The sequence below is a fragment of the Bos grunniens genome, chromosome 11, assembly GCF_055505025.1.
Source record: "Bos grunniens cultivar Pamir isolate PY7600 chromosome 11, Bosgru_T2T1.0, whole genome shotgun sequence".
Taxonomy (NCBI): Eukaryota; Metazoa; Chordata; class Mammalia; order Artiodactyla; family Bovidae; genus Bos; species Bos grunniens.
The window spans coordinates 20,926,294-20,944,901 of NC_141175.1; the positions used below are offsets into that span (position 1 = coordinate 20,926,294).

The window sequence follows — 18,608 nt, forward strand, 5'->3', positions numbered from 1 at the left end:
TGAGCGATGACTGGTACGGACCAGTCGCTGAGCCCTATTGTTTACTCTTCAGAAAAAAGTTATAAAACAGGAACGATTATTATCCCCACTTTACAGCCCCCTGAGCCCTAACTGTGCAAGTTCACTTGGCTGATGAGTGGAAGAGCCAGGAATTGAACTCCACATAGTGTGTTAGAAGCTGCTTCTCTGGGCTGGAGGAGTCATTTAGATATTGTGTAACACTCAGAAGAATGGAGTTCAGGTCCCAGGCCTGCCGTTGACTGTGCTCTCAGTTGACTCACTTAATCTCCCTGGGCTTGTTTCCTCATCTGTAAAATGAGGATCATGGCACTTCTTGAATGTTTATATCTCATTTTTATGCATGTGCCACATCCTGCTCCGTGTTTTGTATTCATAGCTTCATGAGTTGGGACAGCTCGAAATTCTGTTTACCATGCTTGTTTTGCTCTACCACGGGTCTGAAAACTGATTTATTTTTGCAAACTTCACGGAGGCTGGAAGATACTGGAGAAAAAAATAAAAAAAAAACTTGTTAAATGAAATGAACACTTATCTCTGTGTACTTGAGTAAAGGAATCATGAGAATTCCTAGGCCTTATTTTCTTCAAGAAAAACAATGAACACCATCAGGATGCTGTCCTTAAAATCACAAGGGTATTGGCTATATGACAAAATGAAGATCAAAGTACTCTGAGTCCCTAGAGAAAAATGTTGGGCAATAACAAGGGATTCTTATACTATACAAACATAATGGCAAATAATATGCCAAACATAAACCCCTAGAGACCTTCTAAGAAAGCAGAGGGAGTGAGAGATGAAGGGAATGTTTACTGAGCACAGCTGGTTCTCAGGCTCCGACTGTGGTGCTTCGAACACTATTTTCTCTCATCCTCAGAGCAGGCCTGAAAGGCAAGCATAATTGCCCTCCTTTTTAAACATAGGAACCCTGTAGCTCAGCGAGGTTAAGCAGTTTATCAGATTATCTGATTCCAAAGCCTAATCTCTTCCTACAACACCATGCTGACACTCCAGGGACAATTGGGCTTGCATTTTTCTCCTCTAGAGACCTGTCCCTTCAGAAAAACTTCCCTGGATCCTTCTCAGCAAAGTCTAAAAAAATCACCCAAGCCGATTGCAGGTGGAATCATGCATCTTTGAGAAGGGTTGTCTCCATCCAGTAAGGAAGAGGGCACCAAGTGGGAGAGGCCAGTGGACAACAGACCAAAAAGACCAGCCTTGTCCTAGTTCCCGAACCTGATGGGACTGTTCCCTTCTGCATGATTTAGCTGGCTCAGTGCACAGCTAGTGACAGCTGCAGAAATACTTCTGGAATATTTAGCCAAAGCCAAATTCATAATACGCTAGAGATGATTCAAGGCTGATGGCATTTCCTCCCCAGCCTTTTTTTTCCCAGGAAGAGATAGCATTCTTTAACCTGGGTTGCAACCTGGGTTCTTCCAGAACTGTGTCTATAAACCTATTTTTATTTTCGTAACCTGGGGGTATTTTATAAATGTTGGTCAAGGCACTTCAACTTAGTGCAGCTTTCAGAGACTTTGGGAGTGGGGGTGGAGAATTTGAACATGGGTGTAAATGCTGCTTCAGGCTAATATATGGAAGGAAACCACTTTTGTTCTATTGATGTATGGGATGGGAATGCTAATAATCTCCTAATAATCTAATGGGGGCTTCCCTTGTGGCTCAGCTGGGAAAGAATCTGCCTGCAATGTGGGAGACCTGGGTTTGATCCCTGGGTTAGGAAGATCCTCTGGAGAAGGGAAAGGCTACCCACTCCAGTATTCTGGCCTGGAGAATTCCATGGACTGTATAGTCCATGGGGTCGCGAAGCGTCGGACACGACTGAGCGACTTTCACTTCACAATATCCTAAAGGATCAGGCTCTACAACTTTTGGTTGATGCCTCTCTCTTTCTGTTAAAGAGTGATCTCACTTTATAGAGAAACAGGAGAATAACACCTTGATTCAAAATGGATAAGTACATATACTGTCTTGAAAACTGCAAATCAAAAAGCCCTGGGGCAAGACAAGAGTTGTTTCTGTCTCTGTCTCTCTCTCTTTTTTTTCTTTAAGATGTAAGTTGTTCAGCAAGATCTCTTTATTTGCCTTTGAAATCAAATGTATCTGACTCAAGTTCTGGTGTGGTAAATTAGTGATAACATAGACTGATAAATTTATTTTTATCTCCAAAAAGCAATCCATAGCAGGATGCCAAACTTTATGTATAACATATAACCTCAGTCATGTCCTAAAGCCCATATTTGTATATATGAATATATATTTAAAAAAATAACAGAGGCAATTTGAATGTTAACAGTGGTTATTTTTAAATTGTGGAAATATAGCCTTCGAGCTCTAGAGCCTGTACTCTCAACAAGAGAAGCCATGGCAATGAAAACCCAAGCACCACAACCAAGGATAGCCCCTGCTCTCTGTAACTAGAGAAAACCTTCGCAGCAACGAAGACCCAGCACAGCCAACAATAACTAAATAATTAAGTGTTTTTTTTTTTTTTAAATAGATGCAAAAGACCAGAAAGATTGCAGATTCTGAGTAAGATGAGCAAGACTACAGTCCTTTTTCTTTTCTTAATCAGATATCCTGGAGTTAATTCATGTCAGACTTTTATTTCACCAAAAAAGAGGAAATCAGATTTATAAAAAGAAAAGGATTCATAAGCAAAGTTGGGGACACTTCTAAATACGCTGCCCAATCTCTGAGAAGCCAGGTCTCTGAACAAGGAAGGATGGGAAAACCTGGACTGAGATGGAAAGCACAGGTTCTCACAGTGAGGACCAGGCTGCAGGCTTTCTGGGAGCAGTCGGAAGGACATGGGGTTTGGATCAGAGGCCTGAGTTCCACTCACAGCATTGCCACTTGTCAGTCATGTGACACCAGCAATTCCGGCAACATCTGTGGGCATTGATGCTGTTGTTCATAAAAGAGGTCTGCTCCCAACTCTGTGTGTTAGTTGCTCAGTCACGTCCAACTCTTTGCAACCTCATGGACTGAAGCCCACCAGGCTCCTTTGTCCATGGGATTCTCCAGGCAAGAATACTGGAGTGGGTTGCCATTCCCTTCTTCAGGGGATTTTTCTGACCCAGCGACCGAACCCAAGTCTTTTGCCTTGTAGGCAGATTCTTTACTGTCTGAGCCACCAGGGGAGCCTGACTCTAAGGGATCTGTCTTCCCTGGCTGGAAAGAATGGCATTCCAGATAAAGTCCAAAATACAAGATCCCACATCAATGTCCAACCAGGCCACTCCTTCCCTGGAATTGCCACTTAACCTTCCTGTACACACTGGGTTTCCTCATCCTTGGTTTCAGGTGTCCTCCCTTGGGAGGAAATGTCGCAAGGACTGACTAATGTGCCTGCATGTCCCAATCACGATGATGCAGTGGACAGCTGCTGGGAGTTCCGACCTGCCATTCCCAGCTCCACAATAGGATTGCAGGGCCACCTGCTGTGACCTTAAAACTCACCTTTCCATCCTGCATCTGGGGCTCCTATGCCTTAGGCTTCTTTCCAGTGGTCTGAAAGCATTCCCTGTAGCAGGTGGCCAGTCTGGCTAACTTCAGGTGGCAAGGGGGAGCCCACACTCAGGGACACACTGAAATTTCTTCAACATCCTCTCCCCACTAAAAAATAATTTGGAGATTTTAATCTTTCCCAGAAACCACTGAAAAGACCATGCACGAAGAAGGATGCAGTATAGTTTCCTCCTAGCCTCCAGAGAAAATGAATTCTTAGAGGTGTTTTTGTTTTTCTTTAAACATTCACACGTTAAGTTTTGGGGGGTTCCCTCTCTTGTTTTCAAACAGCACGGATTATGAGCTCAAGCCGCGGTACTACGCTGTAGTTTTATTGATAAATTCCTACTATAGTCACTGCAATTACAAAGGCGGTCAAGTCCGGTGGGCGCGCCCTGCGGTGGACAGTTTCCTTGGCAACCGAGGGCAAGCTCACGCCCACGTCCAGAGCAAGACTGTTCCTCTGCCCAGGTGAGTGTTCCAAAACATATACGAACCTGTCGTGGCGCTTTCCAGACACCAACAGACAGGTCAGTTCTGTCTCTTGGTGATCCCCCTTGAGACCCGGTCTCCGGTTGCTGTCCAGGGATGGAGTAGAGGGTGGAGAGACGCGGGGAGGGCAGGTGTCCGGGTCCCCAGCGCCTCCCGTGTTTCTCTCGGTCTTCCGCTCTGCTCCGTCGCGGGGTTGGGACCCCCGTCTGATGCTCTCCAGAATCCCGCCGGTCCCCAGCCCAAGGCGATCGGGGATCGGGGATCTGGCCAAGACGTGAAGGGAACAGATCCGCCTCCCCCTCGCGCGGCACGGTGGCCCCAGCTGCCCCGCGCCCCCGGCCTCGGCGGCGGCTGGAGGCGGACTGCCGGGTATGCAAATACCCGGCGGGGCGGGAGCCGCCTGCCGCTCGGATAAAAGCTCAGGGCGGGGCGCCGCGCAGAAGCCGCTGCCTCCCGGGAGCCGGCCGTGCGCTTCGGCCCCTTGCCCGCCCGCTGTGTGCTCGCGCGGCCCGCGGGCTCCCGGTAAGGACGCGCGGCGGCTCGGGGAGCCGAGGCGGCGAGGGGAGAGGGCGCGCGTCGCGACCCGGGGGACCAGAGCGCGCTGCCCGCGTCCCCTTGGTCCTTGGTCCCTGCTCCTCCTCGGCCCACGCGCGGCCTCCACGAGTTTTCTCCGTGGGAACCCGGGAGCTGGCGCCTCTGCTGTGCCCTCCCAGGGGCCAGGGCAGGTGGCATCTCCTCGGGGCCAGTTTGTCCCCAGGCCATCAGCGATCGAAAGCGAAAGGAACTGCGTTCGGTGTGCTCGAGGTTAGGAGGGGTGAAGATTGTCTTGGAGTGGAGGGAGGCTGGGGTCGACCAGAAGAGCCTGCACGATGGGACTCTGGCTATTATTATCCAGGGGTTTTTCGTGGCCATCCCGGGAGCTGCTTTGGGAGGAGATGGAAGGGAAGAACAAGCCGAGGGGAGAAAGGTGTGGGTGTGCACACGTTTGAATGAACAGAACGAATCGACTTTAGACGCTGGACAGAAACTTCCAACCAGACTCTCAGCATGTTACCCACCTCTGCAGAATAGACACCTAGTCTTGCGGAAAAATGACTTTAATAGTCCCCTCTCTTTCCCTCCCCCCCAACCTTAGTTTACAAAAAGAGAGGTTTTTCTGGAGTCTTTTTTTTTTTTTTTTTCGTATTTACTTGGCTATACTGGGTCTTAGATACAGCATAGTTCACCAGGCCCCTGCCGCACCCCCCTTCACTGGGAGCGTGAATCTTAGCCACGGGACCACCAGAGAAGTCCCTTGAAGTCTTTTAAAACTAGCTTCAATGTCAAGGTTGATCCGTTAAGATCTGGGTTTGCCCAGGCTGCCCTTTGTGGAAGTGCCTCCTGTCTGGTTCCTGCATCCTTGCACACACACACGCAACCCCCACGGCCCCCCCTCCCATCCTGCATCCCAGGAAAGGGAGAAAAATAGTCCAGGAGGTGCCCAAACCCAGGCTACTGTCCCCGGCTTTGTGATATCTGGTGTGGGTCTTTCTCTGAAATAGGAGAGACAGAAACCGCAGTCCTCCTCCTCCTCCCCTCAAAACCAGTCAGAATCACCCGAGGGAAGGAGGATTTTTGGGAGTCTTTGTGAAGACCCGAGGGCTTTCCAGGTGGAGATAAGCCTGGGGCACATGGCTGTCCTTGGAGCTATAGAATCTAAACTGGAAGGTCAGAGAAGGAACAAATGGGAAGTGGGAAAAGCGGAGAGGATTAATTTTGAGGGAAGGGAGTGGTGAACTGGTAGAGATATTTGACTCTTGTTTCCTCCTCTTTCTGTTTGTGTGTGTTGCTGTGGTCCTGGTTAGTAGCTGGATCAAAGAAGACTGGAAACATGTCGGAGTTTTGGTTAATTTCTGCCCCCAGAGATAAGGAAAATTTACAAGCCCTGGAGAGAATGAACACAGTAACCTCCAAGTCTAACCTGTCTTATAACACCAAATTCACGATTCCTGACTTCAAGGTACAATTTCCTGGGGAGGAGGAAGGAGGTCATGGGCTGGGGTGGGTGTCTTCTGGAAAGCCAAGAAGAAAAAATATATCAAAGCCAACAACGCTAAGGTTCAGCCTGGGTGTGAGGCTGGACAGGGGGGTCCGGATGGGACTGGCCTGGGTGGGGGCTTCATGAACAGTCCCAAATTAACTGTGGTAACTGTGGACACAGAGCCACGGACAGAATGAGCAGGAGACAAGGGTGTGGCTTGTCTTCAAAAGATAGAAAGGGTGTCTTACACACTTGGGTCCTCAGGAGTTGTTCTCAGATCCTTTCTGTCTTCAACATCTAAGAAAACCAACATGGTTTAAATGTGCAGGCTTGGAGATGTTCATCCTTGATTGCATTCTTGGGCTGGGAGCAAGATGGGCAATCCAGCATCCCTCTGGTTCTGGTGGAGAGAGAAGGAAGGAGGTTCAGTGATAACTGCGTAGATGGTGGAAAGAGATTTTAAAATGAAACAGACATGACAGGATCAAGATGTGAAATCGTAAAAAAAAATAAATTTGGTAATCCTTTAAAAATTTATTTATTTGGCTACGCTGTGGGATCTTTAGCAAACTCTTCAGTTCAGTCGCTTAGGCATGTCCGACTCTTTGCGACCCCATGGACTGCAGCACGCCAGGCCTCCCTGTCCATCACCAACTCCCGGAGTTTACTCAAACTCATGTCCATTGAGTCATTGATGCCATCCAACCATCTCATCCTCTGTTGTCCCCTTCTCCTCCCGCCTTCAGTCTTTCCCAGCATCAGGGTCTTTTTCAAATGAGCAAACTCTTAGATGTGGCAAATGGTATCTTAGTTCCGTGACCAAGGACTGAATCCAGGCCCCCTGCATTGGGAGCATGGAGTCTTAGTCACTGGACTACCAGCGAAGTCCCTGTGTAGTCTTCTTAACTTCAAAAAGAGTAGACTGTTTGCCATGCTTCCTCCAAGAGAAGAAGTGTAAGGCAGTCTTTCTGCCCTACAAATATCTCTTGGGGTCTGGAGTGCGTGTGTGCTAACAGTCAGTCCTGTCCGACTCTTTGCAACCCCATGAACTGTAGCCTGCCAGGCAAGAATGCTGGGGTGGGTTGCCATGTCCTCCTCCAGGGGATCTTCCCAACCCAGGGATCGCACCTGCATCTCTTATGTCTCCTGCATTGGCAGGCAGGTTCTTTACCACTAGCGACACCTGGGAAGCCCCAGGTTCTGGAGGGATGTTGCTAAGCTCCCAGAGGCAGTTCTTTTAGTGAATTGCTATATAATCCTCTTTTAAACCTCAGTTTGCCTCTCTGGTGAAAGAGCTGCATCCTTGTTGATGAGGCTACTGCATTTGCTAGAGTTTACGGACCAGTACACTGGAGGCCTGTACACAACATCTTTAAGTGCATCGTCACCACTCCCACATTATAGATCAGGACGGGCTGAGGAAGGAGACTGGGGCTGTGGAACTGTTAAGCAGCAACATTGGCTTCTAAGCCCATTTCTTGCTGATTTTTCCAGCCTGCCATTGTTTGCCCATGGTCACATATGTGAAGCTTAGTAAATGAAGCATCCACTCATTGCTTACTTACTACATGTGAGGCATTGTATTAGCCCAAGGGTACAAAGATTTAAAAAAGACATGACTTCTGCCTAAAGTTACTTAAAATCAAGTCCTTTGAAAAGGAATAACACTTCTAGGAATATCCAGGCTTCATGGTTTCCTAATTACTTCTCAATGTCTGATGAGTGGTTGAGGATGTGAGAACGAACTTTTTCCTTCTGATTCTGTGAGTAGACCTTTAAACACAATTTTGGACACGGTAGCAATTTCCACATGAAGAAACAGGTCATCATAAGTAATCTATCCTGAAAAGAAAAGGACTTTCCTAAATGAGAGCGGGAGGAAAAGCTGGGCTTGCCCCAGAAAGGTCATTGTTAATAACAGCAGAGAGGGCCAGACAGAAGGCTTGGCCGTACTAACTTGGAGGAGAAAGGCTTTCAGAAATGGTAACTTCCTTGATTGGCTTTTTGTCACATCTTTTCCTCAGCTCTGAGGATTAATCCCCTGAAGAGCAGACTGTCTTTCTCTTTTTCTGTCTTTTTAAAAAAAATTTTATCCCACTCAGTTATGTGGGATCTTAGTTCCTCAACCAGGGTTCAGACCTGCGCCCCCAACATTGGGAGTGTGGAGTCTTAGCACTGGACTGCTAGGGGAGTCCCCCAGACTTCCATTCTTAGGGGAAAGTCAGCTGAGACCGGGACACATAGTCACTCCTTCCTGTGGCTGAAATGACAGTTTATCCTCTTGGCCGAAAAATAAAATAATAGTAATAACAGTAATATTCCCAAATCCACTGGTTTCTCTTGAGAGCCCTTCTCGGTTTCCAGTCTGACCATTGACCAAGGAAAACTAAGCCAGGATGGAAGTTAGAGAATTCCCTGCCCTGGAGTTGAAAGGGCACCCCCCCACCCCTCTGCTACAAAGTCTGAGCCCCTGACTGCTCTCCCATCTTTCTAGGTGGGGACCTTGGATTCCCTTGTCGGCCTCTCTGATGAGCTGGCGAAGCTTGATATCTTTGCTGAAAGGTAAAATATTTCTTATTTACTACATACAAGTGAGAATGTGCCAATGTTGTCAGAAGACACAGTGCTTTTGCTTTGGCTGGCCCTGGACGTCACAGGAAGAGCTGGGTGGGTCTTCATGAGGGTGCTGGAGACCTTGAGGAGATTTGCTTGCTCAGGCAGCATGTTTTTTGAGGGGGCTGCCATTCAAAGGACTATGGAATAAGGTGCTGAAACACTTAGAAAAATATGATGCAGCTTACCCCCGCCAAAAGCTTTTTGGGTTTTTTTTTTTTTTTTTTTGGTTTGGGTTGGTTTTTGTAGGAACATATGCACATGCACATCATTAAAAATTCAAATTACAAAGAAAAGCTGTCCAGTAAAATCTGCTTTCTTCTCACCTGTTTTCCAGTTTCCTGTCCTCTTGTTTTCCCTCTTTTAAGGCAATATTATTATAATTTTTAGGAAAGCCTTCAGAGACAGTCTGTACCTGTACCCATAAATGTGAGCATATTCTTAAAAATAATTTTATACAAACGATAGCATATATCCTGCACCTTGTTTCCCCGCCCTGAATCCCATTTCTTAGAGATAATTTCATGTCAGCCCATAATTATTAAAAAAAAAATGGCTGTATTACCTTGACTAAATGTAACCTAATTTATTTGAATTTTCCTATTGATGGACATTTAAGTTTTCTAGTGTTTTGCTATTGTAAACAACGCTGTAATGACCCTCCTTTTTTGTACTTCTTTGTGCGCATGTAGGAGTGGGATAATTATTTTAGAACCTTAAAATCATTTATTTTAAAAAATTATTACAAATCTGGTACATAATCATTGGGAAATATTTTAGATCATTATTGTTGTTAATTCACTAAGTGACATCCAACTCTTTTTGACCCCATGGACGGTAGCCCACCAGGCTTCTCTGTCCATGGGATTCACACATTTTACATGCTTTTCCCTTTGTACGTTGTACTTTGGATCTCACCATTAACTAGTCCGCTATAATGTTACACCAGATGGAGTTGCCATAATTTATCTTTCAGGTAGGTTTTAAATAATAATACTACCTTGTCTTCGTGTAGATGAAACTCTGTGGTTTAACAACCGTTTGCACTTGGTTCTAAGAACAATACGGATGAAATAGGTGACAGAAGAGTCTTCAGGGGCCAGGGCATACACCTACCACTCTGCATGTCCAAGGGAGACCAGGTTTTGGCTGCTTGATCCTCTGTAGAGGGTTTCCTTTTTTTTTTTTAATTTTATTTATTTTGGCTTGTGCTGGGTCTTCACTGCTGCGTGGGCTTTTCTCTACTTGCAGCTTGTCGGGTCTATTTTCTAGTTGCAGTGCAAGACCTTTTCATTGCCTTGGCTTCTCTTGTTTCGGAGCACAGGTTCTTCAGTACTTGCAGCGGGTAGGCTCGGTACTCATGGCACGGGGGCTTAGTTGCTCCCAGGCATGTGGGATCTTGCCGACCCAGGGATCAAACCCATGCCTCCAACATTGGCAGGTGGATTCTTTACCATTGAGCCACCCACAGTTGCCTATGTTCAGGGACTGTGGACATGTGCTTTTATTACCTTCTCAGGGGAATGGTGATTTGGATGCTATGGCCTTTTCTGATTCATTTTAATGGAAATTGAGAACTAGGATTTCTAGTGATCATACTAGAGGTTTCTGATCTGTAGCTTGGTGCCATGGGCTAGAAATTACATTTTCTGTGTTCTACTTCCTGTTCAGCCACCCATCACCTAAGAATAAAAAGAAGCCCTTTGTTAGTAACATCTTGCTCTGCGTGGGATGTTGGACTAACCACAAAAAGGCAATCCTAATCATCAGGCAGTTTGTAGCTCACAGTTCTCGAGAAAGAAAACCTTCACCTTCCTCGTCTGTAAAATGGGATAGTAGTGATCATCTCTGTGCTTTCAGGGAAGAGTGAAGGGGAGTCAAATCATGTTGAATCAAGAGTGATCAAATCCCGGGACGTGTTCTAAGAATCACTGACATCCAAGAAACAAGTGGGTTGGTCCCTTAATATCGGCTCCTTTCGACGGCTGCTCCACCCCATGGGGAGGTGGGTCTAACAAATACTGAGGCGCCTGGCCCCCTCTCCTGGGCTGGCGATGCCTTTTATTGGCAGCCCTGACAAACAGCAGGATGCTGTGCAGTGAAGGTACAGCAGCATTGGCCTAAGGAGAGTAAATTGTTAAAAAAGAAAAAAAGAAAGGAAAAGTGTGAAATGTTCCTAGGCCTGCTATAGAAATGACAGCTAGTCAACATTTTAATTTTTCTAGACCTTTGCTACCAGTTTTCTTCCTTAAAAAGGTGCATGTCCTTAAGTTCTTCCTTATTCACCAGAGCCCCTTCTACCTCTCATAAAATTCTGTGACCTTAGATTATTATCACTTCCACTTTCCTTTTTTGTTTTTTGGTTTGGTTTTTTTCAGTAAGTATTAGAGTTTTATCCTGTGCCTATTGGTTACACAAATGACTTGTGTTTAAGAAAATAATGAGCAAGGCAGATTAAGGCTGTAATTGTGAAACAGCATCTGAATGAATGAAAGAGTTTTTTCTTTTAATATATAAACAGAGTGAGGTATGGCAGAATGAAAATCACTGTGCCTTGTTGTATTTTTTTCCTTGTGGGTACATATTCCCAAGAGCCTTCCTATCAGGAGAAGAAAAGTGGTGTGGACTGAATACCCTGAAATTCTTATTTCTAGCATTCATCCAGTCTAGAGGTCAGATAACTTTTGTTTGGGGATTAATGCTGGAGCTTGGGGTAAAATAATGGGAAACACTGATAAAATACAAAGATCAGCTTCAGTCAGAAGGACGCAAGTATTATTAGATAAATAAAGGCTAGCCGGGAATGTAACCCAGGCAGCATGAACCCGTCAGCACTGCTTCTGGTTAGGAGAGCAGAGTAGGATCAGGAGTTTTCAAGGTGTACTGTTTCCACATCCTTTTATTATTTATTTACCTGGGGCACTAGAGTGTTTTTCCGTGTAGCTGGAAGGCAGCTTTTGCTTGCTTACTGGAGCCTTCCTTTTATTTTTGATTGATTGCCCCGTACCGTCTTTGGTAATTTACCCTGTGTTTACATTTTGATTCACGAACATTTGAGAAACCAAATGATTTTCCCTTTGAAAGAGCCCTCCTTCCTCCCCTCCCCTTTTTTTTTCCTTTTCTATCTGAGGTCTTCTCAGTATCTTAGCCTGTTTTGTGGTGCTGGTTAAGGTATTACATTTCACTGGCACTTGGGCTGTCAGAGGCACCTCATGAGTTTCTTTGGTGCTTTGGTAACTGTCACCTGCCCCTGAGAGCATTACCTGGTCTGCAGAGTCACTGGTGGATTTTCTTTAACCACATGGTTCTGTGAAGCTGACTGTGCGGGCTGGCTGATGAAAGATTCCATATCCAAGTGTGGATGTCTGTTTAGTGATGCAGGTCTTAGAGAGTCAGCTCTTCAAAGGGCATTCTAGAGACAAACATGGAGAAGGCAATGGCACCCCACTCCAGTACTCTTGCCTGGAAAATCCCATGGACGGAGGAGCCTGGTAGGCTGCAGTCCATGGGGTCGCTGAGAGTTGGACACGACTCAGTGACTTCACTTTCACTTTTCACTTTCATGCATTGGAGAAGGAAATGGCAACCCACTCCAGTGTTCTTGCCTGGAGAATCCCAGGGACGGCAGAACCTGGTGGGCTGCCGTCTCTGGGGTCGCAGAGTCGGACATGACTGAAGCGACTTAGCAGCAGCAGCAGCAGAGACAAACAAAATATATTACCCAAACTTCTCTTCTCTGCCCCTGCAAGAATATCAGGTCAAGATTATCTGCATTGACGCAGCTTAGATTGGCTGGACAAATAACAGCTGAATGCCTGTTTATGCTTTCCTCAGGGCTCGGTCGTCCTACTGCATGTGAGCTGACTTCCTGCTCCCTGGAATGGCTAGCCTTCCCCACATTCTACTCTCCCTGTTATTGCCTGTTTCCCCCCTTTCAGCTCCCCCAGACTCTTCTCCCAACCTCAGCCCCCACCTTCAGACTCTACTAGTATTGGGCTGGCCAAAAATTTCATTTGGGTTTTTCTGTAAGATGGTACAGAAAAACCCGAATGAGCTTCTTGGCCAACCCAGTACCAATGAGCACACCTGTCCCCTCCTTCATAACACCCTCCATGGCGCCCTTGTATATTTTCTTGTGGCATCATTGGAAGACTGTCTTCCCAGCTAGACTGTAAGCTCCTGAAAACCAGCTGAATGAATGAACAGAAGAAAGAATCCTGGAATATTAGAGCTGACAAGGTCTTTAGAGATCTAATCTAACTCTTTCATGTTCCAGATGAGGAAACATGCCCAGACAGAAGGTTCTGGAAAGAACTGGGTGGGCTGGGGGAGTAGAGGGGAATAGACCTTTGATCCAAATTCAACAACTCACCCATTAATGGTCAGTCTGTTGATCTGTGTTTTGTTGTTTAGTCACTAAGTCATGTCCAACTCTTTGCGACCCCATGGACTGTAGCCTGCCAGGCTGCTCTGTCCATGGAATTTTTCAGGCAAGAATACTGGAGTGGGTTGCCATTTCCTTCTCCAGGGGATCTTCCCAATTCAGGATCAAACCTGTGTCTTCTACATTGGCAGGCAGATGCTTTACCACTGAGCCACCAGGGAAGTCCATAAAATATATTTTAAAAATCAATTTAGTTTCTTTTATTTTTTAAAATGTGGCTACTAGAAATTTTATATGGTACATCTGGTTCAGTTCTGTTTCTATTGCACAGCCCTGGCCTAGAGTTGTAGACGTGCTAAGTCGCTTCAGTCGTGTCCAGCTGTTTGCAACCGGATGGACTGTGGCCTACTAGGCTCCTCAGTCCGTGAGATTCTCCAGGCAAGAATACTGGAGTGGGTTGCCATGCCCTCCTTCAGGAAATCTTCCCAATCCAGGGATGGAACCCCCATCTCTTCGGTCTCCTGCACTGATAGGCAGGTTCTTTACCACTAGCACCACCTGGGAAGCTCAGCCACCTGAGTCCCCTGGGGATCTTGGCAAAATGCAGAGTCCAACTCAGCATGGGCTGAGCCTAGGATTCTGCATTTTTTCCCAGCTCCCCAGTGATACTGGTGCTGCTGGAGACTACCCTGGGTGCAGCACATTTGAACAGGGGCTCTCAGAGTGCCGTGTGGGTCAGAATCATATGGAAGATTCTGGGCTTTCCTTCCAGAATTTCTGATTCAGTAGCTGTGATGCGGGACCTCAGAATCTGCATTTCTGCAAGTTCTCAGGTGATTCTGATGCTGCTGGTCTCGGTGCTGAGACTGAGAACTGTTGCTTTAAATGGTGACGGGATGATCCGTTTCTGGAAAGTTTAAAATACGTCACTCTGAGGTATTGGGGCTTACTGCACTTTTAGGAGTAGTTCTGTTCCTCCAAATTTCCATGATTTTCAAGTTTCCTCTTTGGGAGAAGTGTATCAATTTTGGTAAATTTTCATCTTCCTCAAAAATAATCCACATTGTTGACTTTTCCAAGTTATTTGCATAGAATCAGCTACTTTTGTGTTTTGTGATAGTCTCTGCTAATTTCTCTCTCTCTCTCTTTTTTTTTTTTTTTGGTGTTTTCTTTGACAAGGCCATCATCCAACAGTTTACCTATCTCACTCTTTATGAGAAGCAGCTTTTTTTCCTCAATTTTTAAAAATCAATCTTACACTCTTACGATTTCTAATTTTCACATTTCTGCATTTATCTTCCTTCCTCTTGTTTTGTTTGGGTTTGTTTTCTTGCTCTTTTCTGCAAACATAACTGGTTTATGTGCTGCGTTCATTTATGTTCTTTTTGTTTCATTCTGTGATGTTTAAGGTAATGGATTTTTCTCGGCATATTACATAATTGTTGGCATATGGAATTTTCATTATCAATTTTTTTCTATGTGTTATGCAATATTATAAAATTTCTAGACTGTTGAGTTTTTTTTGTTGTTGTTTCTGTTTTTGTTTTGTACTTTTGTTGCTTTGTTGTTAGAGAATAAAAAAATGAGATAAGTGCTATTTCTATCTTTGGAAATTTGAAGTTTTCTTTGCTGCTTTTTCTACGTGTTATATGGGTGCCTATATGGATGCCTTATACGGATGTTGTCTCTAGTTTTCCTTGTATAGAGTTGATATATATCTGTTGGTGCAACAGTATCAATGATTTCCATAACCGATGTTTATGTTTCTAATCTTGGTGCACTTTGCTACTCTTATTGCTGAATCACAAAAGTCTGTGATGGTTATGACTCCCTGTGATGTTCTCTGGTGCTTCTGTTATATTGTTCTGGTCTTGAGTCCCCAGAGAAGTGTCTGGGGATGCTTCTGGTTGTCACTTCCCTGTTTTGCTAGGCTCCATGCTTTGAGTAATATTGCATAGGAACCTGGAATGTTAGGTCCACGAATCAAGGCAAATTAGAAGTGGTCAAACAGGAGATGGCAAGAGTGAACATCGACATTCTAGGAATTAGTGAACTAAGATGGACTGGAATGGGTGAATTTAACTCAGATGACCATTATATATACTACTGTGGGCAGGAATCCCTTAGAAGAAATGGAGTATCCATCATAGTCAACAAAAGAGTCCGAAATGCAATACTTGAATGCAATCTCAAAAACGACAGAATGATCTCTGTTCGTTTCCAAGGCAAACCATTCAATATTATGGTAATCCAAGTCTATGCCCCAACCAGTAATGCTGAAGAAGCTGAAATTGAACAGTTCTATGAAGACCTACAAGATCTTCTGTAACTAACACCCCAAAAAGATGTCCTTTTCATTATAGGGGACTGGAATGCAAAAGTAGGAAGTCAAAGTCTGTTGCCTGGAGTAACAGGCAAATTTGGCTTTGGAGTACAGAATGAAGCAGGGCAAAGGCTAATAGAGTTCTGCCAAGAGAATGCACTGGTCGTAGCAAACACCCTCTTCCAACAACACAAGAGAAGACTCTACACATGGACATCACCAGATGGTTGACACCGAAATCAGACTGATTATATTCTTTGTAGCCAAAGATGAAGAAGTGCTATACAGTCAGCAAAAACAAGACCGGGAGCTGACTGTAGCTCGGATAATGAACTGCTTATTGCCAAATTCAGACTGAAATTGAAGAAAGTGGAGAAAACCACTAGACCATTCAGGTATGACCTAAATCAAATCCCTTATGACTATACAGTGGAAGTGAGAAATAGATTTAAGGGACTAGATCTGATAGACAGAGTGCCTGATGAACTATGGACAGAGGTGTGTGACATTGTACAGGAGACAGGAATCAAGACCATCCCCAAGAAAAAGAAATGCAAAAAAGCAAAATGGCTGTCTGGGGAGGCCTTACATATAGCTGTGAAAAGAAGGGAAGCAAAAAGCAAAGGAGAAAAGGAAAGATATACCCATTTGAGTGCAGAGTTCCAAAGAATGGCAAGGAGAGATAAGAAAGCCTTCCTCAGCGATCAATGCAAAGAGATAGAGGAAAAAAACAGAATGGGAAAGACTAGAGATCTCTTCAAGAAAATTAGAGATACCAAGAAAACATTTCATGCAAAGATGGGCTCAATAAAGGACAGAAATGGTATGGACCTAACAGAAGCAGAAGATATTAAGACGAGGTGGCAAGAATACACAGAAGAACTGTACAAAAAAGATCTTCACAACCCAGAGCCAGACATCCTGGAATGTGAAGTCAAGTGGGCCTTAGGAAGCATCACTATGAACAAAGCTGGTGGAGGTGATGGAATTCCAGTTGGGCTATTTCAAATCCTGAAAGATGACGCTGTGAAAGTGCTGCCCTCAATATGCCAGCAAATTTGGAAAACTCAGCAGTGGCCACAGGACTGGAAAAGGTCAGTTTTCATTCCAATCCCAAAGAAAGGCAATGCCAAAGAATGCTCAAACTACCTCATAATTGCACTCATCTCACATGCTAGTAAAGTAATGCTCAGAATTCTCCAAGCCAGGCTTCAGCAATACATGAACCGTGAACTTCCAGATGTTCAAGCTGGTTTTAGAAGAGGCAGAGGAACCAGAGATCAAATTGCCAACATCCGCTGGATCATCAAAAAAGCAGGAGAGTTCGAGAAAAACATCTATTTCTGCTTTATTGACTATGCCAAAGCCTTTGACTGTGTGGATCACAATAAACTGTGGAAAATTCTGAAAGAGATGGGGATAGCAGACCACCCAACCTGCCTCTTGAGAAACCTATATGCAGGTCAGGAAACAACAGTTAGAACTGGACATGGAACAACAGACTGGTTCCAAATCAGTAAAGGAGTACGTCAAGGCTGTATATTGTCACCCTGCTTATTTAACTTATATGCAGAGTACATCATGAGAAACGCTGGGCTGGAAGAAGCACAAGCTGGAATCAAGATTGCCGGGAGAAATCTTAATAACCTCAGATATGCAGATGACACCACCCTTATGGCAGAAAGTGAAGAGGAACTAAAGAGCCTCTTGATGAAAGTGTAAGAAGAGAGTGAAAAAGTTGTCTTAAAGCTCAACATTCAGAAAACTAAGATCATGGCATCTGGTCCCATCACTTCATGGCAAATAGATGGGGAAACAGTGGAAACAGTGTCAGACTTTATTTTTTGGGGCTCCAAAAGCACTGCAGATGGTGATTGCAGCCGTGAAATTAAGAGATGCTTACTCCTTGGCAGGAAAGTTATGACCAACCTAGACAGCATATTAAAAAGCAGAGACATTACTTTACCAACAAAGGTCCATCTAGTCAAGGCTGTGGTGTTTCCAGTGGTCATGTATGGATGAGAGAGTTGGACTATAAAGAAACCTGAGCACCGAAGAATTGATGCTTTTGAACTGTGGTTTTGAAGAAGACTCTTGAGAGTCCCTTGGACTGCAAGGAGATCCAACCAGTCCATCCTAAAGGAGATCAGTCCTGGGTGTTCATTGGAAGGACTGATGTTGAAGCTGAAACTCCAATCCTTTGGCCACCTCATGTGAAGAGCTGACTCATTTGAAAAGACCCTGATGCTGGGAAAGATTGACGTCAGGAGAAGCAGCAGATGACAGAGGATGAGATGGTTGGATGGCATCCCCGACTTGATAGACATGGGTTTGGGTAGACTCTGGGAGTTGGTGATGGACAGGGAGGCCATGGGTCACAGGGGTCGCAGAGAGTCAGCCACGACTGAGCAACTGAGCTGAACTGAATGCTCTGGTTGCCTGTTGTATGCCATATGCCAGGCACTGTGTTAGGTGCCTTCCATTTCCCTGGTGGCTCAGTGGTAAAGGATCTGCCTGCCAATGAAGGAGATGCAGGTTCCCTCGCTGGGTTGAGGAGATGCCTTGAAGAAGAAAATGAAAAAAAAAAAAAAAAGAAGAAAATGACAACCCACTCCAGTGTTCCTGCTAGGAGAATCCCTTGGACAGAGGAGCCTGGTGGGCAACAGTCCATGGGGTCGTGAGAGTCGGACTCGACTTAGCAACTAAACCACCACCACCATTTCTGTGTTCCCTCATGGATCCTCACCATGTTCTAGATGAGAACCCTGATGTTCTCAGAGTTCAGCCACTTAGCTGATGAGCATCAGGCCTTCACCTGGTCAGTCTGCTTCTCTCTCTTCTGGGCAGATGGCGGTTAACTTCTTGCCTTCCTGCCCTGGCTCTCTCTCCTCCTTCAGGCCCTGCTGGGACAGTCGCTGCTTTGACAGCCCCCCAGCCAGCTCCCAGCAGCTCTCACCAAGCCAGAAGTCACCTGAAGGGAAGGAGGGTTGTTGATTTCTGTGTAGGAGGCAAGCGCCAGCCTCAAGCAACGCTGTGAAACTCACAGGGTGACTCTCTGGAGGGGAAATATAGCATCAGGCCCTTTCATTTTAGACCCGGGCCAGCTCCTGGGAGCCATGACGCAACGGTTCTCCAGACCTCAGCCCGGCCCTGTCCACATCACACTCTTCACGAGACTTGTTTTCAGGGGCTTCAGGGGCAGCTTTAAATGGTTCTTTTTTGGGCAC

At 45.4% G+C, this 18,608-nt stretch overlaps 2 protein-coding genes across 30 annotated transcripts in view; one reads left to right on the forward strand and one right to left on the reverse strand.

Annotated features, from left to right (window-relative positions):
* Nucleotides 1–469: 469 nt before the first annotated feature.
* Nucleotides 470–4,953, reverse strand: LOC147362716 (uncharacterized). The gene is made up of 3 exons (XM_086328366.1): nt 4,918–4,953; nt 4,047–4,825; nt 470–504 (listed from the first exon to the last, which is right to left on the reverse strand). Exons 1-3 carry the CDS (start codon nt 4,951–4,953, stop codon nt 486–488), a joined length of 834 nt encoding a protein of 277 aa, XP_086184492.1. The 3' UTR covers nt 470–485.
* ATP6V1C2 (ATPase H+ transporting V1 subunit C2) overlaps nt 3,519–18,608 on the forward strand; it is a 61,064-nt gene continuing 45,974 nt past the window's right edge. For 6 of the 29 annotated variants that reach the window (XM_086325575.1, XM_086325578.1, XM_086325576.1 and 3 more), the window contains exons 1-3: nt 4,711–4,845; nt 5,886–6,040; nt 8,556–8,623. In XM_086325575.1, coding sequence (XP_086181701.1) covers nt 5,912–6,040; nt 8,556–8,623 — 197 coding nt within the window. In that variant the 5' untranslated portion in view covers nt 4,711–4,845; nt 5,886–5,911. The other 23 variants (XM_086325577.1, XM_086325581.1, XM_086325571.1 and 20 more) reach the window with 14 other exon arrangements.